General features: G+C 44.2%; 1 protein-coding gene across 1 annotated transcript in view; it reads right to left on the minus strand.

The window, feature by feature from the left end:
* Window positions 1–27,288, minus strand: part of SORCS3 (sortilin related VPS10 domain containing receptor 3) — a 415,691-nt gene that overhangs the window by 94,636 nt on the left and 293,767 nt on the right. The window contains exons 8-11 of the mRNA XM_035133724.3: window positions 12,087–12,176; window positions 10,408–10,587; window positions 4,530–4,676; window positions 780–882 (exon numbers count right to left, since the gene is read on the minus strand). Coding sequence (XP_034989615.3) covers window positions 780–882; window positions 4,530–4,676; window positions 10,408–10,587; window positions 12,087–12,176 — 520 coding nt within the window. The remainder of the gene's footprint in view (window positions 1–779; window positions 883–4,529; window positions 4,677–10,407; window positions 10,588–12,086; window positions 12,177–27,288) is intronic.

The following is a 27,288-nucleotide window of genomic DNA, read 5'->3' on the forward strand; positions in this document are numbered from 1 at the left end:
GGCCAAACTGGCAGCAAATAACTGTGTTGGATTGGGTGTAAGGGTTACTGTGAAGCACAGCAGCATGGATCAATGCTATTTCACAGGCAATTGACTCTGACAGAGGAACAGCACAGTGATGGCATGAAAGCCCACCCAGGGAATTAAAATGGAGAGATGGCAAGGCAGAGGGCTAGAAAAATGATGGCGACAGTGTCCACACACCACAACAGTCAGCTGTGTTGACATAAATTCAATGTTATTATAACTTAGCATGGAAGATGAATCTCCAAAAAAAATCACAAGTGGGACTTGTTGTGAAAATAACATGGAAAGAGGAAGAGCCATGTACACCACTTTGAACTCCTTGGAGGAAAGGTGGGGTATAAATGTAACAGCAACAGCACATACATGATCATATAGACAGGAACATTTACATGCATTATATGTTAAATCATATATGTCTATTACAGGATAAACAGGACAGTGAAACAGTGCTATGACCATGACAGCACACTGGCTTTTAATCTACCCACACAAAACCATAGATGATTGCCCAGTCAACTAAAATGTCTACTTGGAGGAATAAGATATATGCCTACAAATGCAAGGTTCCAGCTCTGTTGATTAGGGACAAAATCTAGAATTTTTTTTTTTCATTGCAGTGCATGCCCCGCAAAACCCAGAGAGCACATTCCTCATGAAGCACTTGACTAATGGCAGAGCTGCCCCCCTAAATGTTAACAGCAGCTCTGTGCTTGAAAATAATAAGAGCAACAGAGTCCAGCCAATTCCTTTACCTGTAGCAACCAGAAGTCCAGGAACTGTCTCTTTGCTCGAGATGCTGCCTGAAGTATAGGGGTTTTCTGAGATTTGCAAATGCAAATGCAAGGAACAGAAGGGCTGGAAGGATTGAGAAAGAAGGAAAATAATTGTTGGTAAAGAAAAACTGAATACATGGGCTAAGCCAGCCACCTGGTATTACATTCATGTTTTCTTCTGTTTTCTGAGACTGTGCAAAGAGCCTGATGAAAGGGACTGGCGTCCATTTCCATTCTAAATTTCCATTTCTATTAATTGTTCTTGGTTTCAATGAACTATTACAAAAAGCAATGTTTGTCAGGTACACTGCTGTACTCAAGCACCTCTACTGGCATCCTTACAGACATCCTCATAGACAAGTATGGCATGACAGATAACCTGTTTAATGAGAAAGAGGCAGCTGGAATTAGACCCCAGGCACAGAGTTCTCAAAGCTCAGCATTTGATCAGTAACACTTCAGAAAACTGCATATGAACACAATCCAGAGTGGCAGTCTGCATGGGACAGTTCATGCCTGCACATGGATTGTGCTTTCCTGGACCAGGGTGTTAAAGCTATGAAGTTCCTTTCTCCAAATTAGCTTCTTATTTTAAGAATCTGAGTTCTGTGAAACAAAAGTTTCATTAGAATGTTCCATCGCAACACCCACACCATACATTTAAAGCACTGTTATATTACTTCAGCAAACATCCTCAAATTGATTTAATAGCCAATGCTTCTTCCCAGGTAACTCTGGGAATTGTAGATCTGTGAGGGGAATAAGGGTGTGTGTGTGTCTCATTTTCAGTACCTTAAACAAACTACAAGAATCCCCAGGATACCGTGTTTCCCCCTTTTTAAGACACCGTCTTATAACTTTTTTTCCTCAAAAAAAACCACGGTGTCTTATTTTCAGGGGATGTCTTAAGGCTTGGTGCTCTGTGCAATCACACATGACACTTTCTGGCACATGCAGATACAGATCAGCTGTAGCGCTGAAATCAGCTGTTCCTGGTTCAGGTGTAGCGCGCGCCCAGCGAAGTCAGCCCTGAGAAGGGAAAATGGCATTTAAAAATGCCATTTGAAGTGATTTTAGCCTGTCGCCCAGAACCGGCTGCTGCAGCGCGGAGCGCCCAGCAGCGCCCGGGGGGAGCGCCCAGCAACACGGACAGAGCGCTCAGCAGCACCAGGAGGAGCGTCCCACCGTGCCAGGCGGCGGGGTGGCAGGCCACCTTGGCATGGCGAGGAAGAGACGAGGCCGCTGGCTCGGGCGCTCCTGAGTCCTGACCCCAGCCGCTTCTACGCGGCAGCAGCAAAAGAGCCATGCGGCCACATGGAGAGGCTAGCGCCCGAGCGGGAGACGCGATCTCTGCAAAGCTCTGCACTCACTTCATCCGCCCGACGGGAAAGCGAAGTGGGGAAGAGAAAAAGAGAAAAAACCGAAGCGGCTCTTTTTCTCTTCCCCACTTCACTTTCCCGTCGGGCGGATGAAGTGAGTGCAGAGCTTTGCAGAGATCGCGTCTCCCGCTCGGCCACATGGAGAGGCGAGCGCCTGAGCGGGAGACGCGCTCTCTGCAAAGCTCTGCACTCACTTCATCCACCCGACGGGAAAGCGAAGTGGGGAAGAGAAAAAGAGCCGCTTCGGTTTTTTCTCTTTTTCTCTTCCCCACTTCGCTTTCCCGTCGGGCGGATGAAGTGAGTGCAGAGCTTTGCAGAGAGCGCGTCTCCCGCTCGGGCGCTCGCCTCTCCATGTGGCCGCACGTCTCTTTTGCTGCTGCCGCGTAGAAGCGGCTGGGGTCAGGACTCAGGAGCGCCCGAGCCAGCGGCCTCGTCTCTTCCTCGCCATGCCAAGGAGGCCTGCCACCCCGCCGCCTGGCACGGTGGGACGCTCCTCCTGGTGCTGCTGAGCGCTCCGTCCGTGTTGCTGGGCGCTCCGCCCGGCGCTGCTGCGCGCTGCAGCAGCCGGTTCCAGGCGGCGGGGAGGCAAGCTGAAATCACTTCAAACGGCGTTTTTAAACGCCATTTTACCTCCTGGTTCCAGGCCCCCAGTTGGCAGGCATGGGGGTATGTCTTATTTTCAGGGTATGTCTTATATTTCTCAAATGCTTAAAATTGTTGCCCTGGCTTACTTTTTGACTACGTATTAAAAAAGGGGAAACACGGTACTTTTGGGAAAGCCATGACAGCTCAAGGGGTAGAATAGTGCCTTGAAGGTATGGTACGGATATGGCACATGGCTATTAGAAGTGAACCCATAGTCAAACTATTCAAAAGGGGCTGCTTGATGAAGAGGCATCTTGACCCTCACTACTAAAAGATTATACTCCAAGAACAACAGGCATCATCATCACAACCATTAATTTACTTGTATGTCATTTTCCCAGGTAGACCATGCTGAAGTGGCTCAAACCTACATAAGAATAGGTTTATGCAATACAAGGCATAACAATCATACAAATTTTAAAAAGGCAAATAAAAAATATCAAATTAATCATTCATTTCTTAATTATTTGCCCTTCATTCAAAGGTCCCAGGGCAGAAATAGTTCAAAAATTTAAGCGAAAAGATTAAAATACAGTGGTACCTCTGGTTGCGGATGGGATCCGTTCCGGAGGTCCGGTTGGATCTTGAGGTTTCCACAATAATAATAATAATAATAATAATAATTTATTATTTATACCCCGCCTTGAGGACCACTTCTGCGCATGCGCACATGGCGAAACCTGGTCAAATACTTCCAGGTTTGCCGTGTGCACTTCGCAAAGTTTACTTAACCGGATGGTTACCAGAGGGTTACGTAAATGGAGGTACGACTGTAATGTAAAACAAGATTTTTAAAAAGTTGCTACAACTAAAAGCATTGATGCCAGAAATTCAAAAGCGCAATAGACCTTAGGTAAACAGGTGAGTCTTCACCTGACAATGAAAGGATATCAATGCCATGGTGAAATGCACCTCGGAGGTGAGGTTGTTCCACAAGCACAGAGAAAGCCTGCCCCATTGTCTATATTTATTATATACTATTTATTGTTGTATAATAAATATACACTAAGATTTAAATGGTTCCACTGATAATTCATGCTAAGGCCTAATAACAGAAATACAGAAAACAGAAAGAGCATCAAAAACACCAAAGAAAAAAAGATTCTGTCATTGTTGAAACCATGAAATTTCCCTTTCTCTGTAAATTTGCTGAACTCCAAGTCTGAACATTTTTCAAGTTTTTCAAGTGGGATAACAGGTGGAGTTAAGTTATTCAAGCCCTTTAGATTACACTTGGAACGGTTCAATTGGTTCTAGTCTGATTTTGAGTGGTTTTTGCTATTATTTTACTTATAACTTAAACATTTAAATATTGTTGCATTTAAATGTATTGAAAGCCAGTGTAGATCTTCTGAAATGTGGAAAAGATCCCATGTAAATCAATATTATTGATGCCAAGCCATCTCTTTGTAGAACATTTCAAAGTCTGGGACAATTCCATAGCCTTCATTTAAATTTTCATAATGATCCCTTCTGGCTTGAAAAGACTGTGAAACCAGATGTTGACAAGTTATTCACTTAATTATCAGCCAAAAAGTGGCAGGAGGAGGAAATAATTGATGCAAATTGGGGGACTAACTATGCAGGGCTGATCCTATGGAGGCATCCCATGGATTTCAATGAGTTCCTTTTTCTGTCTGGGATTTAGAGAATGCCCATTGTGATGGGCCCACTAATTACAGCTTGGAAAATTTCCATCACTGACCAGCAGACAGTGTATGGGGTCTCCTCTCAGATCTGAATCTGGAGCCTGCAGCAAACGCCAATCTCTCCCTTTGTTGTAGGTGATGAAAGTCTTAATTTGGTCCTCCACTTTCTTGTTAGCCAGGAATATGCCTTTGATCCCTGCTACCTAGGAAAAATTATAAGAGATGAAAAACCACATCGGGCGACTAGGTAAGAACAAGGCAAAGTCAGTAGTATACAGCAGATTCAGAGAGTATATTAGAACGAGCTAGCAAACGAATTTAAATAAATTCTTTGTGGCATGATAATGAACCAGTACTTTAAGGAGATTGTCCATTCTGTCTTCGCTCATTCTTGGCACTCATGGTATCGATCCAATCCCCAGAAAGACCAAACCAAACAGCCACCGCACCAACAGGAATGATTTCAGAACATTTTGGAGTGTATGAGTAAATGGTCCTTGGCACAGTTAAAGTGGAATGGTAGCTCTCTTTGGTGGCTCAAGTTGCAGAAGAGGAAAATGAGATTCCACAAGTGAAGATGTAGGGCAGGGATGTCTAACAGGTCGATCAGGATTGACTGATCAATCCCCGGTAGGTTCCAGTCGATCGCTGTTGATCCCGGGCTCCTTTTCCTTTGCTTTTCCCTAAGAGCATCCACCCCTGCCCCCTTGACCCGCTCTCCATTTTCACATGAGCACTGGAATGGGAGATGGAGTTTTCCCTGTGAGGCAGATTGTTTCCTTAGCGATCTTTTGGTGAGCAACTAATCCCCTTTACTCTAGTCTAATAACTCTAATTTACTGTAGTTTAATAACAGGGCTTTCCCCTCTAAAAAAAGCTCAACAACTTTGATCTGAACTCTCCCCCCCAGTCCCCCCCCCCCCCCCGTGAGTAGATCACAGTCTCTTGGGAGTTGGACGTCCCTGACGTAGGGCAGGCATGTCCAACAGGTAGATCATGATCTGCCGATAGATCACTGGATGTCTGTGGTAGATCACCAGTATATCACTGTCGTCGTCGCCCGCCCCCCCAACCAAAAAAAGCTCAACAATTTTGCCCTGGACCCCTTAAAATGTGGCTTTCCCCTCCCTAAAAAAAGTTCAACAACTTCAACCTGAATCCCCCCCCAAAAAAGGGACTTCCTCCTTCCTAAAAAAAGCAAAAAATGTAGGGGATGTCAATGGGAACGTTTTCTCTAGTGGGTTTTTGTAGAAGAACAGCATGCAGTTTGAATGACGATCAGATCTAGCTGAGCATCCTATTTCAAATGATAGTAACCTGTCAGATGCTCTGGGAAGTTCACAGCAAGCCTTGAAAGCTAGTCTATTAGTATGAGTCTGGATCTCAGGTGTCTCTTGGTCTCATCACATTGCAGAGCCCAGTGTCATTAGAGCATTGGCAGACTTAACAAGCCCTTTGCCAGAAGCTCCCATGGAGCCCCTCAGAGAGTGAAATGCTTGACTAATGGACTCTTATTGCAGGGATTTAAATGAATCAAATAACGAGTTCAGAAGTGCTGTATGTAAAATTATGTTCTGCCAGATTGAGGGGGTTGGTGTGCGAGGGGAGGGGAATCTTCCAGAGGAGACTTAGGATAGCTTTGGCCCCTTATTAAGACGTGGGTCTTATGGGCTGCAGGAGGGGAAGATTTTTGCAGGAGGGACCAAAAGAAGTGAGAGCTGACAGAAGGAGATGGATGGCATAACTAATTGCTGCTTCTTTCAGTTGCATTAGGCGATGAATAACCAAAATGAATTAAAAAACACAAATAAATGGGAAGTGCACATAAAATGAGTATCTCTTAGGCAATCAGCTATTTATGGAAACTCAAGTTCCATAGGGGTGCAAAGGTTTCCTGATTAGTGGAGAAAGAATTGTTTTCATGTAATATAAAATGACCTGTAATTTATGCCAGAGATAATATTTTATCTTCTTATCCTGCTGAGGTATCTAACATAGATATGAATTAAAAAGAAAAGTGGGGATCCCCTAGAGGTAGGCAGATCTACCCATTGTTGCCCAGCAGTGATCTGGCAGATTCAAATTTTACAGCCCTAACTTTATGGAACCTTCTGAGTCCAGTCCAGATTTTGGATCCACTGCTTCCATTGCTTAACTGCCAAGGTAAAATTGGTTCCTTGGGGTCCAGAATTTCTGGACACTTTCTTGATGCTGCTGGCCATGTAGGGAAATGATCAAAAGTTTCTTGCATTGGTTCATTGCAAGAATATCATTAAATCAGAGGCCAATGCAGGAAGCTTCTGCACATGTCCATTGTGGTGTAAAACATCCACTTCCAAATTTGGGGCAGAACATTTTGCTTTTTGGTTGAATTCCCCAAATTTTCAGGGATTAAAAAAATTCCCTGAAATGCAGAGGAAGTGTTCTTGAAATAGGAACTGACTTAAGATTTGAGTTTTACTCTTGAAACACCCCAAGGGAGAAGGGGAGAGAGGCCACCCGTGTGTCTGCTTTTAGCATTCTTTTTCCGAAAGTCTGCACCAGCTTGACTTGTTCCACAGCAGAGAAATATAATTTATACCACAATCACCTTGCTGAATTACTTATCAGCTGCCTCTCCTTACCAGCAGAAAAATGGAAAAGGATCTCAGAAAAAGGTTTTTTTTAAAAAGAGAGAGAGAGAGAGAGAGAGAGAGAGAGAGAGAGAGAGAGAGAGAGAGAGTGTAATTTCAAATACAGAAAGTGTTTCTTACAAAGGCTTCTGACACTGCCCAAGTAACGACAGAGACCTATTTTTGAAATCCACATGGGAAGTGAGCTCAAAATTTTCTATCAAAAAACAAATTGCTTCTTAAGAACCCAGTAAGAAGACTTTAATCTCATCTCCAGAGGAATTCCTCTTTGGCAGCAGAACTCCTAAAACTATTGCTTCTTCCTTTTTCTGCATATTAGGAACTTAACAGCCCCACTCTGTTCCTCTTTATTTATATTCATAGCTGTTGCTTATTACACAGCTCCGTTTCTAAAATATGCCCCTGTATAGAAAAGAGAGCTAGTATATAACTTAACCACCTGAACATTTTGCATGCTACTTTAGGCAAGTCAGGAGCCTCATTCTTTTCTGTATCTTGGGCACTAGGAAACATTCTTCCTTTAGCAAAGATGGTCCCTGTGTCCAGAGCCCAGCTGCCCATTCTGTCATCAGAGGCCTTTCGGTTGCTCTCAAATCGACACCTGCCACCAGTTTCGCATTAACTCTTTCTATTCTTTCCAACTTTCCAGAGACCTTTCTATACTGGGCCAACAGCTCAGAAGCAGGACATCTGCCTTGCATACAGCTTCCTATATTCCTAATTTCCTATGGTGGAGGTGAACCTGGTGGAAGATACAGGATCCACAGAGGAACGGTTACCTGGTAATTAGATATCAGAACCTGAGTTCTGCTTGAGAGGAGGGGTCTACTCAGGAAGAGTAAGCACCAGGTTTATCTTGTATCTCAGGAAGGGAAATTGTGACTGTACTTGCCACAAAACATGAAACATTAAAACATGACAAATTGTCTTCAAGGTTAGTGCACTGTGCCCCAATTCTCACCTATATGTTGCTGCACCTACTGTTTGGTCTCAGCCCCTGACATGAGAAACTGATCACAAACAGTTCCAAGGCCAGAGCCAATATTTATGCGATTACCGTCTGGAACAATGTGCATTTTTAAATACACACAAATTGGATATGTACAAGGATTTAGCCAAATAACCTCTTTCGGCCACTGTTCCGTAAGTACAATTCAACAAGTGTCTAAGATCAAGTTTATATAATTGCTTGAGGATAACCTGTTAAATGAAATTAATCCATGTACTCACACCATGGAACATTTATTTCCGATATTATTTTCTTATTTCTTATTTTATTTTATTTAAAATATTCATGAGCTGGCTCTCATTAAAACCATACCGCAGCAATGCAGAACAGAAGTGTAAGAGGAAGGGAGTACAGGGAACCCCCTCTTCTAATCAGGAGCAGCTCAACCTCTGACAAGAAGAATTCAATACAAAGTAAAAATTCAAAAACCAAAAATAATGACTGAATATTCCATTAAAACAATCCAATAAACATGATACATCATAATTACAGTAGCCAGGGATAATTCCACAGTCTTCCGGGGTAAACACTTACAAGGTGGCTTATGAAAATATCATGTACACAGGCAGGCAAATAAAGTATATATTTCTAGGAATATAAAATTAAAATGAAGAAAAGGCTAAATTTCAGGAGGAAATTATTAATGGAGGGCATGGCACTTTCTTTTAGACTTCACTTGAGAGCGATAGAGACAGAGAAAGAAAACTGTTATCGTTATTCATTGTATGCTTAGAATTCATCCAAAAAGAAAGAAAGAAATGCACTCAATTGGAAGATGGCCTTAATCTTGATTTAAATGCTGTTTGGCAGTTATATTTCTGAATGATAGCATTGTGTAACATCAATTCCTCTGGTGGCTCAAAAATGTGTAGATTTATGGACCAGCTTTGCTGCTGCTCCTCTGTTCCCCAAGAAAACGGAAGAGAAGTGTTGCCTTCAAACTAGGGCTAAAGTTGGCTTGCCTGATGGAATTCTACGGATATCTAGATTTATATTGTATTTAGGCAACGACAGAAACATGCTTGCCAGCTGAAAATAGATAAATAATCAATCTGTTTCTAAACTATAAGAAAATTCAGGGTGTTCATCTGATTATTAGTCAAAATGGCAAGGGTAAAAAAAGCTGCAAGTGAATATTTATGCTCAGATAGGCTATCAGGCCTGTCCCATTGGAAGAGAGAGTGACAAATACATAGTGACAATTGGAAGATGAATCTGCATCCACAGATAAAAAAAACATAGCATTACTGATAGACCTAGGAAGATTTTCTGCCATATGAGATTTCACTAGCCTTCCCTTTTCATTTGAGGCTTCACAGGCAACAAAAGCTGCCAGTAAAAAACAAACAAGCAGAACCCCCACCCCCAGGGTGCCAGCACAGACTTACATGTTTGCCAACATTTCACAAATATTTCTTCTGAAAGACGGTTAAAGGCACAGGCTATTTTCTGATGTGCACATTGCATCCATACCAGACTAATTAACTCAAATTCACTTTCGTGTAATGCACATAGCTTGGGAGCAGCAATCTGGCATCGCTTGTAGATAGAGGCATCTCCATACGCTTGCAAAGCTTCAACAGTAAAAAATATGTCAGGAAGCACTGCTGAGGAAGAATCCAGGCTAACACTTTTGAGAGCTACGTTCAAGACCTGCATGGTACTCCTCAGTACTGAGCACATGGACAGTCTAGCGTCATTTAAGGGATAGTGTTCCTATTTTGATGAACTTTCAACCAAGAGTTTAGTTGGACAAAAATGAACAAAAATAGAACAAACATTGATATTACAGTTTGATCAGTTTCTGGACCATTCACAATGGAAGCAGTGTGGCGCAGAAGTGTCGTAAATTAAGCAAAATAAAGCATATCCTCAAAGTATTTGTATTGCTCTCCTGATAAAATTCCGAATGCTAATTTTCACTGTGAACACGCTAAGTCAGGGGTCAGCAAACTTTTTCAGCAGGGGGCCAGTCCACTGTCCCTCAGACCTTGTGGGGGGCCGGACTATATTTTGGGGAAAAAATATGAGCGAATTCCTATGCCCCACAAATAACCCAGAGATGCATTTTAAATATAAGGACACATTCTACTCATGTAAAAACATGCTGATTCCCGGACCATCCGCGGGCCGGATTTAGAAGGCGATTGGGCCGCATCCGGCCCCCGGGCTTTAGTTTGGGGACCCCTGTGCTAAGTAATAGACAATAATCCTTTTAATTAGCAGACAGCCCTACTATGAAATGATATTTGCAAGAGACAAGGTTGCTTCAGCATGGCTTTGGATGCCTACCTCATAAAGGTCAATGACGACATTCCCCTCTAGTCCTCGGTTGCTCTTGACGTTCTCCAAGGCTAGGGTGAAGTAGATCCCTCGGGTGTCAGAGATGTAAAGGTTGTATGTGTCATTCTGGTTCCATTCCTGAACTGCCGCAAACACCTGATTCTCATTTGTGCTGATAATATGCATGTCCTGTTAAGGAAGATAAAAAGCTTATTACCCCCCGATCTTTATATTTCTCTGCCCTTTGGGACACAAAGCAATTACCATGACTCATGCCACAGCAGGGGAAGGACCATGAGTTATGAGTGATGTTAAACAATTTTCTATTAGACCAAGCCAATAAATTATGATATTCTGCCTTTCCTTATTTGTGTGTTTTTAATTTTAAAATGGCTGCAGGGTGGTTAGTGAGGAAGAGGGAAGGAGATTCCAGAGTCCTTGAAGGAGTTTCATCCTACTTCATTTTTTATTTATACATTTGCATGTTTTATTGCTCCTGGAAGATTCACAGCCTAAAGGGCTCCTAGCAAGTAGACCTGGAAAGCACAGCTGTCAAGCTAGCCAGGACAGTGAGCCTAAACTTGCAATAAGAGAGACTAAGCTCTAGCAATAAGAAATGAGTTAGAATTTCCATCCATCCCAAAGTGGCTACCAAATTGCCCTTTTCCTGGCAAACGTCAGTCTTGGACCTGCAAAATTAAGACAATCTCTAGTATCTCCAGGTAGGTCTGGGAGGCACTCCCAGTGCGAAATCCTGAAGAGTCATTGCCAGTCATCAGCTGGGAAGACAGGTGAACTAATGCCAGTGTACTGGAAGAAGCAAAGATCACCAGTGTCAAAGCAATGATTCTTCAACATCAATTTCATCGGACTGGTCATGTTGTATGGATGCCTGATGCCTTCCAAAGCAACTGCTCTATTTCGAACGTAAAAATGGAAAGCGTAATTCTGGTGGTCAACAAAAGAGGTTCAAAGACTCTCTCAAGGTAAATCTTTAAAAATGTAATGTAAGTACTGATAACTGGGAAACACGGGCCCGCGAGCGCTCGAAATGGTGAACAGCCTTTACCAAAGGTGTCATGAGTTTTGAAGACACTCGAACACAAGGGAGAAACATGCTAAGAGGAAGGCACGCTTGGCAAATCCACACCGTGATCAACTCCCGCCCTGAAACCTATGTCCCCACTGTGGAAGGACGTGTGGATCCAGAATTGGCCTCCACAGTCACTTACGGACTCGCTGTTAAGACCGTGTTGATGGAAGACAATGCTACTCAGCTATGAGTGATCACCAAAGAAGAAAGAAGACTGAGATGGCCCCAACTGGTCTGACTCCAGAAGTTTCCTATGTTCCTTTGTTTATGAACAGATAGAAATGTAATAAACAATATATACTCTTTATTGAATGGTAGAAAAGTAACAAACAAAGCAGGATGATGGGAAGCTGCCTTACACCAAATCAGACTATTGCTCAATCTAGCTCAGCATCACTGACTGGCATCACTTCTCCAGGGTTTCAGGCAGTGAGCATTCCGATTCCTACCTGGAGTTGCCAGGAATCGAAGCTGAGTTTTTCTGCCTGCAAAGCCAATGTTCTACCACTGAGCTATGGCCATCTCCTTAATTAAATTATCTCTTCTTGCCAAAGACTTTGTACTTATCAATACTGCTTATACAAGACACATTTACCTTTGGTAGTGAGTACTTGGGCAATTTTATTTGTGTGAAGGGTTCCCTTCTGTAGGACACATAGTAATTTGCTCTTCCACCAGTCGTCACCTGTACAAATACAAAGAGAGAGAATAATGAATACTATTTAAGCACGTATCATTTGGTGACTCCCTGACAATTTTGCAAGATTTTTGGTTCATAGAATCATAGTGTTGGAAGGGACCCGAAGGGTCATCCAGTCCAACCCCTTGCAATGCAGAAATCTCAGCTAAAGCATCAGGGTGGTAATTCAGGGTGGTAATTCAGCATCATTGTTTGGAGGGGGGAATGCCTGCAAATCGTAAATGTCATCCTGCTCTCCATGCTTGCTGAAGCTGAAATAGTCATCCGCAATCGTGTTGTTCTGAATTTTATCTCAGTTTCTATTCTCGGTTGCATGCACAACCTCACATTTCAATTTTGATTATGATTTATCTGCTGAGTTTCAGAAGAAGGACTGGAGCAAGTATAGTTTTGTTTGCACCCAAGCCAAATGGGCGACTAGAAATCAAACCCTTTTCTTTGAGGTGTTTCTAGACAGATTGCTGTATAATTTGTTCTAACAATGTCCTGAGTATTGAGGCCAGGCTAACCTGGGGAACTATAGTCTCATTAGTCTGACTTCAATACCTGGGAAATTGCTAGAACAAATTATAAAGCAATCAATTTGTAGCCACTTCTTGGAAATTGCTAGCAGTCAGCATGGATTTATAAAGCAGAAGGCTTACCAAACCAATCTAAACTCTTCCTTTTGAGGGTAGCTGATTTAGTGGGCAAGAAATCTATAGTTGTCATAATCAACCTCTACTTTTGACAAGGCACTAGATGACACTAGTAAGAAAGAGAGGAAGAAAGGATCTGCCAGCTTATGACTCAAAAGGGATACTATCAACACAGGTGTCAAAGAGAACTGTTCTAAAAGAGAGCTCCCTAATTGGTCTGTTTTGGATCCAGTGTGGGTCTACACTGTAAATAAAATACATAAAAGTATGGAGAATATTTGCATCACATATATTTTAAGATAATATTAGGATAATATTTGTTTTTATTGCTCCTATAAATAATAAAATGGGAAACTATGATGGGAAATGAAATCATTACATATAGAAAAATGGAGGAAGCAAACTACCAGTTCTGGCTAAGCACTTCTAAAAGTGCCTACAACTTATAATTGATAAATAAGAGAACACACATATCTATACTGCATATCCAGGCCCTGCTCATACCAAAGATATAGGGTTTTATATTTGTCACTGGTCAAATGGAAGGGTAGCAAGAATATTTTCAGAAGAAGAAAAGTGAAGTGAATAAATTTCGACTCTATAGTATTTGCTTTAGCATGCATGCAGGGTCTGAGATAATGCAATAGACCACATGCTCCTTTATTATATCAAAACATTTACTGACTTTTAAGATTTCTAATAAAGCATAGAAAATTCCCTTTGCAGATATGTATTTTTCCTTCCTTTGAAATTTCGGCATTTTATATTGCTGTAGCATCAATAATACTCCCAGCAATCATATCATCTCTAGATGGTGGCATATTTCTATAGACAAGCTGTCATTCAAAGGCAGAGCTAAGACTGGCTATAATGCACAGAGATTTCATATCTGATCTTCTCCAGACAGGGCTCTGGCAGTGAATGAGAAGTGAAAAAGAGGCCTGTCCTTTAGAGCAGTCAAAGATTTTTGGAATCTGATTCTGCTCTGAATGTGGGACTTTATCATAAATTCTTCAGTGCATCACTCTCAATCCAGACATGCGGAGCCGAGATCATTTTGTCCAGAAGAAGTGGTTACAAAAAGAAGGAGTCGGTGCAGCAGTACTTAAGTTATAAAGGTGCTGTGCAACGGCATCTTCTATAGCATGACCTGACAATCTTCCTCTGTTGCATAAATAGTAGGAAGGATTGTTATTGACAATTATTAGGCACCACCAACTAGAATATGTCTTGTACAATCAGAAGGTTGGGATTCAGGATTTCATTTATTTATTATTTAGTAAGAGATTTGGCAATAGTCATCAAAATTATTGCAGCGCGGCTTACAAAAAATTGGATGCTATAAAACAAAATATGTAATAAGTAAAACAATTTAAAATAATCATAAATTGCACAAATAACACAGTTAGCAACAACAACAACTATAACAACAACACCTTTGAGTATCTAAAAGCCTGACCAAAAAAAAAAAATCACAAATTTTAACCTGGCATTTCCCATACCAATGGATTCAAGTTACAAGAAAGGAGATTTTGACTCAACATCAGGAAGAATTTTCTGATACTAAGAGCTGTTTGACAGCGGAACAAACACCCTCGGGAGGTTGTGGACTCCCCTCAATTGGAGGTTTTCAAGCAGAGGTTGGGTGGCCATCTCTCATGGATGTTTTAGTTTAGAATCCTGCATTGCAGGGGTTCGACTAGATGACCCTTGGAGCCCCTTCCAACTCTATGAATCTATGATACTACGTATCAAGGTACACTTCAGTGTGGAATTCGTTCCAGAGACATGGAAACACCAGCCAAAAGAGTTTTCCATGGGCCCCTATGCTATATGTTTTATTCAACACAGGGGCCATCAAATTCTAGCCCTAGGAATCACCCCATTATAGAACTTCCATCTTTTTTGGATTCAGTTTCAAATTACTGGTCAGTATCAAACTCATTACTGTCTTCAGGTACAGATTAACAATCTTCACTGCCTCTCTTGATACTGATGGATCTAGGAGGCATCAGCATATTTGTGATACGTTGCTCTGAATGCCCTTATGACTGCTTCCAGTAGGTTCACATAGATATTCAACAGCATAGGGAGTAAGACTGATTCCTGTGGGACTCTCACAGAGCTGAGCAGAAGTCACCCAATGTTACTTTATGGAACCACCTCAAAATAGGAGCAAAACCACCAGAAAGCAATGCCTCCGATTCCAAATGTGGTTAGGAAGGATACCATGGCCAATGGCATCAAAAGCCACTGAGAGGCCCAAGAGAATCAACAGGGTTGCACTCCTCCTATGTCTCTTCTGTAAAAAATAATCAACTAGGGCAAGCAAGACAGCTTTGACTACCAAACCAAGCCTTTTGCCAGACTGAAATGCGCCTAGATCAGTTTCATCTAAGCACACCTGAAGATCACCACTGTCTGCTGGGGCACCTTGCCCAAGAAGGGAAGATTGGCAATTTGATGATACCACCACCTCCTTCAAGGCCAATGGCTGTGGAAGTCTCCCAATGCCACCATGGAAGGGCTCTCCAACAGCACCCCTGGGTCCAACTCTGACAGTTCAACCCCAGAGAGGCTGTTGGGTAGTGAGGTGGATGGTGGACCAACAAGATCCTTATTCTTTCTCTCAGGTCCAACATTTAAAACAGACCCTCATCTCCAATCACAGAGTGGATAACTGCAACTCCCTCTCCCCACCCCTCCAGTCCGGACTGCTGCTGCACTGAGTAAACTAGGGACAAAGCTGGTTAGAGCTGCTCCACCCAGCTCACCCACCCATGTCCTTCCCATTAAATCATGGAACAAATATGTTTTATTCAAGACCAACATGGCATTTATCTGCAGCAGCACCAGACTTGAGAGTGAAATGGTATGGCCAGCCAAATTCAGAGAGGTGGGGAGTGGCTAAGAAGGGATAATAGTCTAATGATGGCTAAGTCACCTTCTACAAGATTTTATTAAACATCTGCAACATTATCTCTTCCCAATCACTGGAATGACAGGTCCATACTATTCATATCATATCCCTTCTCAGCACATGGAATCTGTCCACACCAAGAGCCAGAATGATATTACGGCCAAGTCTTTTATATGGATTATCATATCAGAGATAAGCCATCAGATGATACCGTGTTTCTCATATTTTAAGGCATCCCCAAAAAATAAGCCATGACAGGATTTCTAAGGGTTAGTGAAAAATAAGACATACCCCGAAAATAAGCCATGTCGTGTAGCCCCGACCGAGCGAGAGGCGAAGGCGCGGGACCCAGCAGGAGCTCCCTGCCTGCTTCCCCGAGCCGTCGCGCATCGGGGGACAGAGCCGAAGATCGGCGGGCGCTCCTTGCTGGGCTTGACAAGCCCGGGAAACAGCGCCCGCCGATCTTCGGACCTGTCCTGTGTGACAGGCGGGGGTGGGGGGGGAAGCGGAGATCATGCTCCGCTCTCCCCCCACCCCCGCCTGTCACCGAAGATCGGCGGGCGCTGTTTGCTGGGCTTGACAAGCCCGGCAAACAGCGCCCGCCGATCTTCGGACCTGTCCTGTGTGACAGGCGGGGGTGGGGGGAAGCGGAGATCGTTCTCCGCTCTCCCCCCACCCCCGCCTGTCACCAAAGATCGGCGGGCGCTGTTTGCTGGGCTTGACAAGCCCGGCAAACAGCGCCCGCCGATCTTCGGACCTGTCCTGTGTGACAGGCGGGGGGGGGGAAGCGGAGATCGTTCTCCGCTCTCCCCCCACCCCCGCCTGTCACCAAAGATCGGCGGGCGCTCCTTGCTGGGCTTGACAAGCCCGGCAAACAGCGCCCGCCGATCTTCGGCCCTGTGCTGTATGACGGGCGGGGGTGGGGGGAAGCGGAGATCGTGCTCCGCTCTCCCCCCACCCCCGCCTGTCACCAAAGATCGGCGGGCGCTCCTTGCTGGGCTTGACAAGCCCGGCAAACAGCGCCCGCCGATCTTCGGCCCTGTGCTGTATGACGGGCGGGGGTGGGGGGAAGCGGAGATCGTGCTCCGCTCTCCCCCCACCCCCGCCTGTCACCGAAGATCGGCGGGCGCTCCTTGCTGGGCTTGACAAGCCCGGCAAACAGCGCCCGCCGATCTTCGGACCTGTCCTGTGTGACAGGCGGGGGTGGGGGGGGAAGCGGAGATCGTGCTCCGCTCTCCCCCCACCCCCGCCTGTCACCAAAGATCGGCGGGCGCTCCTTGCTGGGCTTGACAAGCCCGGCAAACAGCGCCCGCCGATCTTCGGCCCTGTGCTGTATGACGGGCGGGGGTGGGGGGAAGCGGAGATCGTGCTCCGCTCTCCCCCCACCCCCGCCTGTCACCGAAGATCGGCGGGCGCTCCTTGCTGGGCTTGACAAGCCCGGCAAACAGCGCCCGCCGATCTTCGGACCTGTCCTGTGTGACAGGCGGGGGTGGGGGGGAAGCGGAGATCGTTCTCCGCTCTCCCCCCACCCCCGCCTGTCACCAAAGATCGGCGGGCGCTGTTTGCTGGGCTTGACAAGCCCGGCAAACAGCGCCCGCCGATCTTCGGCCCTGTGCTGTGTGACAGGCGGGGGTGGGGGAGAAGCGGAGATCGTGCTCCGCTCTCCCCCCACCCCCGCCTGTCACCGAAGATCGGCGGGCGCTCCTAGCTGGGCTTGACAAGCCCGGCAAACAGCGCCCGCCGACCTGTGCTGTGTGACAGGCGGGGGTGGGGGGGAAGCGGAGATCGTTCTCCGCTCTCCCCCCACCCCCGCCTGTCACCGAAGATCGGCGGGCGCTCCTTGCTGGGCTTGACAAGCCCGGCAAACAGCGCCCGCCGATCTTCCGACCTGTCCTGTGTGACAGGCGGGGGTGGGGGGGGAAGCGGAGATCGTGCTCCGCTCTCCCCCCACCCCCGCCTGTCACCAAAGATCGGCGGGCGCTCCTTGCTGGGCTTGACAAGCCCGGCAAACAGCGCCCGCCGATCTTCGGCCCTGTGCTGTGTGACAGGCGGGGGTGGGGGAGAAGCGGAGATCGTTCTCCGCTCTCCCCCCATCCCCGCCTGTCACCGAAGATCGGCGGGCGCTCCTAGCTGGGCTTGACAAGCCCGGCAAACAGCGCCCGCCGACCTGTGCTGTGTGACAGGCGGGGGTGGGGGGGAAGCGGAGATCGTTCTCCGCTCTCCGCCCACCCCCGCCTGTCACCGAAGATCGGCGGGCGCTGTTTGCTGGGCTTGACAAGCCCGGCAAACAGCGCCCGCGTGCACTTTATTAAAAAATAAGACATCCCTCAAAAATAAGCCATGTCGTGTTTTTTTGAAGAAAAAATTAATATAAGACATGACTTATAATATGAGAAACACGGTACCATTTCCAGTGGTCTCTACATGATTCATGTGACATGTGCTCTGGCTCTTGCTTTACAGCTGAGCTGAGCTTTTAATCCAGAGATCTCACCACAATCGTACCTCCAAGACTCTGCTGGATTGCACTGAGTGGCAAGAAATTCCAAACAATATAGGAAACACCATGGAAGAAAAGAAAAAGAAAAAGAAAAGCATAGCTATATGCTCAACTGCAGCTCCACTGGGAGAAAGAAAGGAAACCCTCTGGGAGGACCAATCTGATGCTTACATCAGCAGGGATATGGCCTTTTCATGATTTACACCTAGGGTAATAAAAATCACAAGCAATTATCAAACCTTCATTACCATTTGTGAAGCTCTCTAGTGAGGAATGAAGTTCAGGAGCCCCTTTTTCATTTATTTTGATGAACTTTGCATATAAGAAAACTTGCCTACACTGAATCCTAGGGATTATTACAGCTTTCCCCCCCTCCGACACCACCTTTTATTTCATATTTGATGAATGCCATCCAATTATTTCCCCTGCACTCATCCATCATACTTAGCCCAGAATTAGCTGGGTTTGTCTTTTTTACTCCCCCTATACTTAATGATGGGCTCGTTAATCTGGGTGGGGTTTTCCCCCCTTCCCTTGGCTTTATATTTTATGAGTTTAATTAGGAACCTGGCCAATTGAAATGATTCCATCGGACAAATGTGTTTATCATTAAATGTATCTGTCTTCTCTGCTTGATGTTCTGACTTCCCTTTTCCAGGACTGGTCCCGCCTCTTTGCGGTATTTCATACCTGCACCACACTTCAAATGTAATAAATGAGTAAATCTTTATAACAAAATGCTAATCTAGCATGATATCTGTGTCTCCTTTAAAATTATTTTAATACATTCCGAATATTTATTGTGTGAACATGAGAAGATCTGCACTGGATCAGACCTAAAGCCCATATAATCCAGGATCCTCTTCTCACAATGACCAATCAGATGCCTGTGGGAACCCTGTAGGGAGGACATGAGCACAACAGCACTCTCCCTACTTCCTTGCAACTGTATTCAGAGGCATAACACCTCCAATAATTAATATTATATTTATAATCAAACCTGATTCATAACAGGGCAGCTGTCTTCCTTAGGAATTAAGGTAAAGGTAAAGATAAAGGACCCCTGGACAGTTAAGTCCAGTCAAAGGCAACTATGGGGTGCAGCGCTCATCTTGCAGCCAGTGTTTGTCCACAGACAGCTTTGTTGGCTGTATCTCAACTTGTTTCCTTTTGGAAACAATGGGAGGGAAAGAAAAGGAAAGATGTAGATACATACCTGAGTGAATCTGATCTTACCCCAGTTGGTGTCAGGGACCAGGATGGCATTGATCCTTTGGATCCCAGCTGTTTCTCAGTCCTCCTCTGGCATACCACCTTTTTGGCCCTACCAGAGTCAGAGCTCTAGTTTGGCCAGGATCTCTGCTTCTTCAGCAGTGGTATGGAAGGGGAATCCAACATCAAGTCTCTCTCTCTCTCTCTCTGCCATCAGGACTTTGCCTCTTACATTAGAGAGGGACATCCCATGTCTCTTATAACCCCAGGACACTCTTCCAGGGTCCATAAGAGTGCACCCTTAGCAACTTGTCATCAAAGTTGAACACACTGGTGATTTCATAAAATGCTGTGCTCTTGTTCTGATGATTAACTGTGATAGGCATGCCTGCTCTTTGAGTCAGGAGCCCATAGTAACCCCAAACAGTTCCCAAACATAGCTATCACTGCAAATTGAGACCTTGTGGCATCACATTTGTCTAACCATGGTATATCATCGATTAGGCAAAATGCTTGACTTCTACCACCACCCTCCCAGCAATGACTGCTTCCCAAAACAATTGCACAGGCCACATATAAAAAACTGAAGTTGAACATCCACAACAACACCCTTCAAGCTTTCTCTCCAAAGTAAAAAAAAAAATTATGACACCGACAGCTACTTATATTTAATCATCTTTATGAAGAGTTACAGGAGGAGAACATTTTAGTCTTTTTAGGTGAGTATTATATTCCCTTGTGCAGATGTTTTTTGATGCACCAGACAAAAATGGAATGAGGGAAGGGAAGGAGAAAAAAAAGTGAGAAACAGCACAATAAAAGGCCCCCGGAAGCAAAAGAAAGAGAGGAATGTTAATCAATTTTTGCCAACAGATGTTTTGCTTCAAGTTCCAAATCCAATAATACTTGGCTCAGTGTAGATGAAACAGTGACAGGAACTGGGGAATGCACAATCTCAAATAAGAAAACACTTGATTGAACATTGCTCTTATATCTTCACTGTGCTGTTGTTTTTAAAATAAGCATCTGTGTTGCATGGTCTCTAGTCTCCTTGGGTTTTTATTTTTGTGGGAGCAATCCATTCCTGCTCTTTCTTTACATTTCTTAAGACTGATATTAAGTAGATCAACACTGTCAGGCATTATTCACCAATAAAACAGCTGCAATCATGTTCATCCCTGAAACGTCTCCATCCTATTAGTTTCATAATAAGCTTTTAATGATTGGTTCAATAGAAGACTCAAGGAACTGACCCCTGTGGTCCTGCCAGAGTGTTCTTGTCACCATTGATCACAAAGATAAAAATCAATTGGAGCTAAAGAGGGAGAAGTTAAAAATAAATTGTGTGGATCGATTTCTGTTAAAACCTGATAGCTCCATCTGAAGAGCCAAGGAAAAATATATTTCTATTGCATAATTGCCATGAATATATTTGAATAGATGGCTATGAATAGATGGCATGACCTAAAATGTTGCCCAGCTCCAATATACACACATGGTTCCATGAAAGAAAGGATTCCACATTCCCTTTCTGACTAAGGAAGGAAATGGGGAAGACCTTATTTGTGAAAATGATTCTTTGTGCATATCAGAACACTGTGGACATCTGGATCCAAGCAATGGCATAGTTATATTGGGATAAAAATGTGCAAGGCTGCAAGCCTAACCCATCCCCATCCCTGTGCGGAGATTTGCAGAACAATAGAGCCACAATTGCATCTCCAATCTGGCCCATCATTGCAGCTGCAGCAGAAGTGGGGATAGGACAGTGAGAACAGCTACCTGCACCGGGTCCAGGTTGGTGCGGTGTTTGATTCTGGGTCAGGCCCAATGCCAGCTGGCAATGGCTATGATTGGCTTAGAATCCAAGCTTCCCCAGCCCCTCCCATTTCAGGGCTTTCCATTGGTGGACATACTGTCAGTGGGCTTCATACCCAGCTGCAAATTTAGAAGCTGCAAATAGGCCTGCTTAGCTGGGAGAGCTAAGCCGAGAGTCACCTCTGTCCTTTAGCCTGGCATGGAGGGCAGCAGTTATATTGCTCTGTAAACCAGTAAATATGGACCTTCCTGGAAATCTGTAGACCTTATTTTCATTTCTTTTCTAGCTTTCCAAGGAATCGTCACCTATAGGTATCTTGTTTCATACATGGATATCGGGTCAAAGACCAGCTGAAGTAGGTGTCAGACTCAAGCACAGATGTGACATATGAAATATGGCTGCACTTTTGTAAAATTGCCAAAGAAACTCAGAGATAGTAACAGGAACAAGAATTACATGAATACAGTGTTGACATACTTTGTCAATACTGTGCTCGTCTTTAGCTAAATGCTTTAGAAAGTATTTTTTTCTTAAACCAAATTTTACGTAAGACCGAATTCTTCTTGTAAGAATTCTTGTTGTTGTAAGACCCACATGCACTAATGACCAAAAAAATTGAGTCAACAGTCTATCAGAGTGGTCTTTTTAACAAAAAGTAGCAGTAAAATTAGGGACGCAGGTGGCACTGTGGGTTAAACCACTGAGTCTAGGACTTGCTGATTAGAAAGTCGGCGGTTCGAATCCCTGCGACGGGGTGAGCTCCCGTTGCTCGGTCCCAGCTCGGTCCCAGCTCCTGCCAACCTAGCAGTTCGAAAACATGTCAAAGTGCAAGTAGATGAATAGGGGTTATCCCACCTTCCAAGTGGGAAGGTAAACGGTGTTTCCGTGCGCTGCTCTGGTTCGCCAGAAGTGGCTTTGTCATGCTGGCCACATGACCTGGAAGCTGTACGCCAGCTCTCTCAGCCATTAATGCAAGATGAGCGTCGCAACCCCAGAGTCAGTCACGACTGGATCTAATGGTCAGGGGTCCCTTTACCTACCTTTACCTAGCAGTAAAATTAGTCAGCATGATCAGATCATTTTTTCCCCCTTTTAATTGTCTTCTCAGACATTGTTGGGGGAAATGCTTTATCTTCATGAAAATTACAGGGGACAGCAGAAACCAATTCTCTGCAAGCATCACTTCTGCAGAGGATGTAGCCAAAATCCAGACAGGTTTTGGACTTTCTTGTTGGAAGAACTCTAGCTAAGAGTTTCATTTTACCAACAAACACCCTTTCTGTTTAGTTTAGTTTATTTTTTTAAAAAAAATCTAGGCTTCTCCTAGTTCACAAGTGATACTTTAAAAATTAGGCAGCATCAAGAGCAATACTTAAAGAACCATTATGATAACGTATTCTGGTCTCTCATGCAGCAAGCACCATGGTATCGCATCCTGTAATTTCTCTCATCAAGCTCAAATTGCCACAGACCCTCCCTTCATCAGGGGAAATCAAAGATCCCCTTTCCCTTCCATCACCATTTGGACTCAGTATCATCATCTAGTGGTGTAGTTTTGACCCTTTTCATCGGGTGATTTAAGGAAGCCACTGATGAGAAGGGGATGCCCTTGACTGCCACAGGGGAAAGAGCCCCACCAGCCAACTCTATTTGAAGAGGAAAGCTTCTCAGTCTTCAAGTAGGCATGAAATTGCATAACAAATGGGAGTGATACAGAGGATTTGAGGAAGAAATGCTGGAAAGGTAGAGAGTGACAGACAGCATAAACAATCAACAAGGCAGAGACTCTGCACTCCATAGCCCTCATTTACATTTCTTCTTCTGCGCTTCAGAAACCTGAGTAAATATTTCATGCAAGGCAAAGACAAAAAGGGGTGTTTCTGGCCCAGGTCCCTGGATAACGATAATTTATTGCCTCCCCATTACATCTCTCTTTGGTTAATGGTGCAAGGATTTCCCAATTTAAAGCAGAAATGGAGTGCATCCAGATGCTGATGCCAATCCTAGCTCTGATGAAGGTTGGAAGAGCTGCATTGAAAGCTCCAAATAGACTCAGACTCAGACTACAGTGCTCCAGATAGGAACACTGTAGGAGCTTAGAGGTCTGTCCAGGCTCATGGGGAAGAATATAGAAGTGTTGAGGTCTCAGCCTTTTGTTCTGGCCTGCAAGTGCAATCCTATGAAGAAGTATAGAAGCAAACAACACTTCTGTCTACCCAGATGTAAGTCCACTGACTTCCACAGAGCTTCCCCCCAGGTATGTGGACACTGGGTTGCAGTCTCATAACCATAATCTTTCACCCAAAGCTAATTGCATAAAATCACATGGTTTGGGGTTATATTTCCATTTTATTATTGGGTTAATTATTAGGCACACAGTGTATGGAAATTTAGGCATTCACCCTTTTTATACTTTCTGTGATCCATCTCCCACTTCATTTGGGTAAGGCATTTCACCTGAGCTGGTCAGATAAGCTGAGGGACTGCACAACTTCCTTGCTCCCAAAGCTTGTCATTAGCTCAATGGATTGTATTCAGATTAAGTTAGTTGAACCTGGGTCTCATTGAAATCAATGGGACAAGATAAAGGTAAAGGGACTCCTGACCATTAGGTCCAGTCATGACCGACTCTGGGGTTGCGGCACTCATCTCGCGTTATTGGCCGAGGGAGCTGGTGTACAGCTTCCAGGTCATGTGGCCAGCATGACAAAGCCGCTTCTGGCAAACCAGAGCAGCACATAGAAACACCATTTACCTTCCCACTTGGAGCGGTACCTATTTATCTACTTGCAATTTGACGTGTTTTTGAACTGCTAGGTTGGCAGGAGCTGGGACCGAGCAATGGAAGCTCATCCCGTCATGGGGATTCGAACCGCTGACCTTCTGATCGGCAAGCCCTAGGCTCTGTGCTCACGGGTTCAGTGGGAAACCTGCAGAAAACCTAGTCAGCTCCAAGGCTGAGAATCCTTGAGCAATTGTCCATCACTGTTGTATATTTGCTTGGCCTCTTTCATAGAGGATGCACAGGTGATCATTTCCACTGAGTAGCAGGAATGACTTCCCTCTTCCTACTACATACTTGTAATAAGGAGAAAGAGAGCCTTACTTTGTGCAGGGAAACCTTGCTGAAGGAAGAGAAAGTATGTGAATTTAGCTAACCCTCAACACAACAGAAGAATGTTATTGTAGTGTTAGAGGCAGGCAGTGGTTTTTTCAAGATGTTGTTGCACCATGAAAGAGCTACACACCTATATGGATGTGAAAACCCTACCTTTTCACATATGGAAAAGAAAACTATGAAAAGCATTTCAAAATGTGGGCTTATAAAGTGGGATGTGGGTGGATGTGAGTGTGGACATATTGTCACGGACGCTACCAAGTAGATGTCTGCAAGTGTCACTCCAAAACATATGCACATCTATCACAGCCACTCTTGTCATTTTGATTGTCACAGAGCACCTCTTGAAGTGCTGCAGAACCCTGTGAAAAGAGTTTTGAATAAAAACCATGGCAGGAATGTCTCCATGGGCAACAATAGCTCTTTAACAGTATTTCTAAGTTTCTAAACACTGCTACCTATACATACCGGTAGCTATAGTGCACCTTCATCTCTCCTGATCTCAACTTGAGTTCCCCATACTGCCACAGTATACTAAGAGAATTTGGAAACAAGTAGTCTTCTATTTTGGTCGGGGTTGGACTCTTCCCTCATATTCTGCTTCCCTGATTTTGTATGCTTGTTCCCAAGGTTTTACTCCAGATTCTACCTGGTGTAAATCAACTGTGTCTACACTCTTCCTAGTCCAATAGAATACATTTCATGTGGGTGAAGGGGAGTGGTTCTGCACTCCCCAGAGATTTTTGGGGATACACTCAATATCACACACCCACACACCCCATTGCCACAACTGCCTATTTCTTTCTTTATTACATACACAGCCCAACAAGACAATGACAAAAATCCACCAAGAGCATACAAATCAATATGGCTAACCTGATCCAAAACACTCACCCACCCCACTCACACACAAAACAAAGACCACCACAGCCAACCACAAAGGAACAACCATATCCGAGGCCAACCCCAACATCTCTCACCACCAAAGGAACACAAGAGAACAGCAGAGAACCTACACAAGCAACACTGACAAAACCCCCACACATATTAAGCAAAATAGAACATTGTCACCCGACGCCACCCACCCACTCTCCCCCCCATCTACCTCTCTTCCCCTTTTCTTCCTAATGTCTCAACAAATGAAACTGATTTGTAAAAATGTTATAAGAGACATTGCGCATATCTTCGTAAACCAAGAAAACCTTTAATAAAAATTGGGGGGGGGGGCAGACTGTGGGATAATGCAGAATCAATCCGCAATGAGCTTTTGTTTTTAGAATGAAACAAGTTCTTCAAGAAGCACTTTTCAGGGGCCAAAAATATGCAATAAACCTAGATTGTATGTGGAGTATGCAGAAAAAACCAGTACAAAGTCTCAATTGAATCTAGAATTAAATGTGGTGTGTACACAGAAAGATCCTCTCAGAAATTTAGAGAGTCCCTAATCTGCTTCAAGATGCCACGTTAATAGTATGATCTGACAAAGAAACATGAAAACCTTCACAAATCACCTCAATTTGCCACCTAATTCAGGGTAAACATAGAGCCGATTAATGCACCACACACACACACACTTTCATAAAGTGATCATTCTCTTAGCTACACCTGTGAAATCTTCATATGTCCCTCAATCTTACTTATTTATCTAATGTTTATTTAATGTTCCAAATAATAAACATAAAAATGTTCAGTACCATTAATTTCAAATGATAGACAGAGATAAGTACCTCTAAGACACCTCATTTAATCTGTTGGCTTTTTTAAACTTAGAGTAATTAGCAACAATTAATTCCAGCCCCAAGTGTTCCGTTTCCAGTAGATGCCAATTGCAGGCAGATGAATGATCAGCCGACACAGAGCCTCTCATCACTGGTACAAACAGACTGGCATTCTTTGCATGGCTTCAGAAGCAAAACTGGGAGCTCTCTTTTCACATTCACTAGCCCTGAAGTTTGAGGGAAAGCCCAGGTATTTCTTAGTCCAACTCCGATCTGAGTATGTCATCACCTTCATCTCTGTAGCAGTGTGACAGTCACAGAAAAAATAACTTCCAGCTGTGTCACTGTCTCTGTTCTTAGTCGTCAGAACCTCAACAACAAACCCATCAACAAAAGCCAAATTCTCCTTTATAAGCACCGAAATACTGAAAACAAAAAGCCAAACCCCTTAGTTGTACTGTCAGACCTCCCAACATTCTCTGTTTTCAAGTGACTGATCCACTTTTGCTTTCAAATATTACTTACTTTAACTCATTGTTCCAGCCACATGCTATATCCAAAGGTGCTACTTTTAAAATCCTCTAACTATTCTATCCTGCTGCCTTCAGCTCTTGCTGACTCTAATTAATGATAAAGAACTTCCATCTGCCCAGCACTCTTGACTCTCTTGCACACGGTTCATGCCAATAGCACACAGATTCTCATATCTTCGTCTCCTGCTTTTCCCTAGTCATTCCTTTCCTTGACCCCTTTTCTCTTCTTCAGTTATATGCATCTTTCACCTACACCTCTGTCAAGTTCCTGCATTTCATTATTGGAGCTACTTCTCCCTTTCTTTAATCTATCTGCTTCTAGAATCCCTGCTTCTTAGATTTCTTTTCAAAAGAAACTTCTTCCCATTCAGCTGCCAGTCCTCATCATTCCCTACCCAGCTTTTTCTGCCTCTAACATTTGAATCACAGGCAGCTCTTCCCCTTCCCTCACAGAAACACTCCGGGGCTGACAACTTCATTATTGGATCAGCTGAACTTTCAGAGACTACAGGCAAAACAATTGATATTAGAAAATTAACCCTAAAACCCTTTAGTTCATTGCTTTACCATCTTGCCAGCTATTAAGAGCTGATGTAGACAAATTGCTGAGTTTCCCTAGCTAAAACCCGCCCCCCCCAA

The sequence above is a fragment of the Zootoca vivipara genome, chromosome 5 (genome assembly GCF_965207765.1).
Source record: "Zootoca vivipara chromosome 5, rZooViv2.hap1.1, whole genome shotgun sequence".
NCBI classification, from domain to species: Eukaryota; Metazoa; Chordata; class Lepidosauria; order Squamata; family Lacertidae; genus Zootoca; species Zootoca vivipara.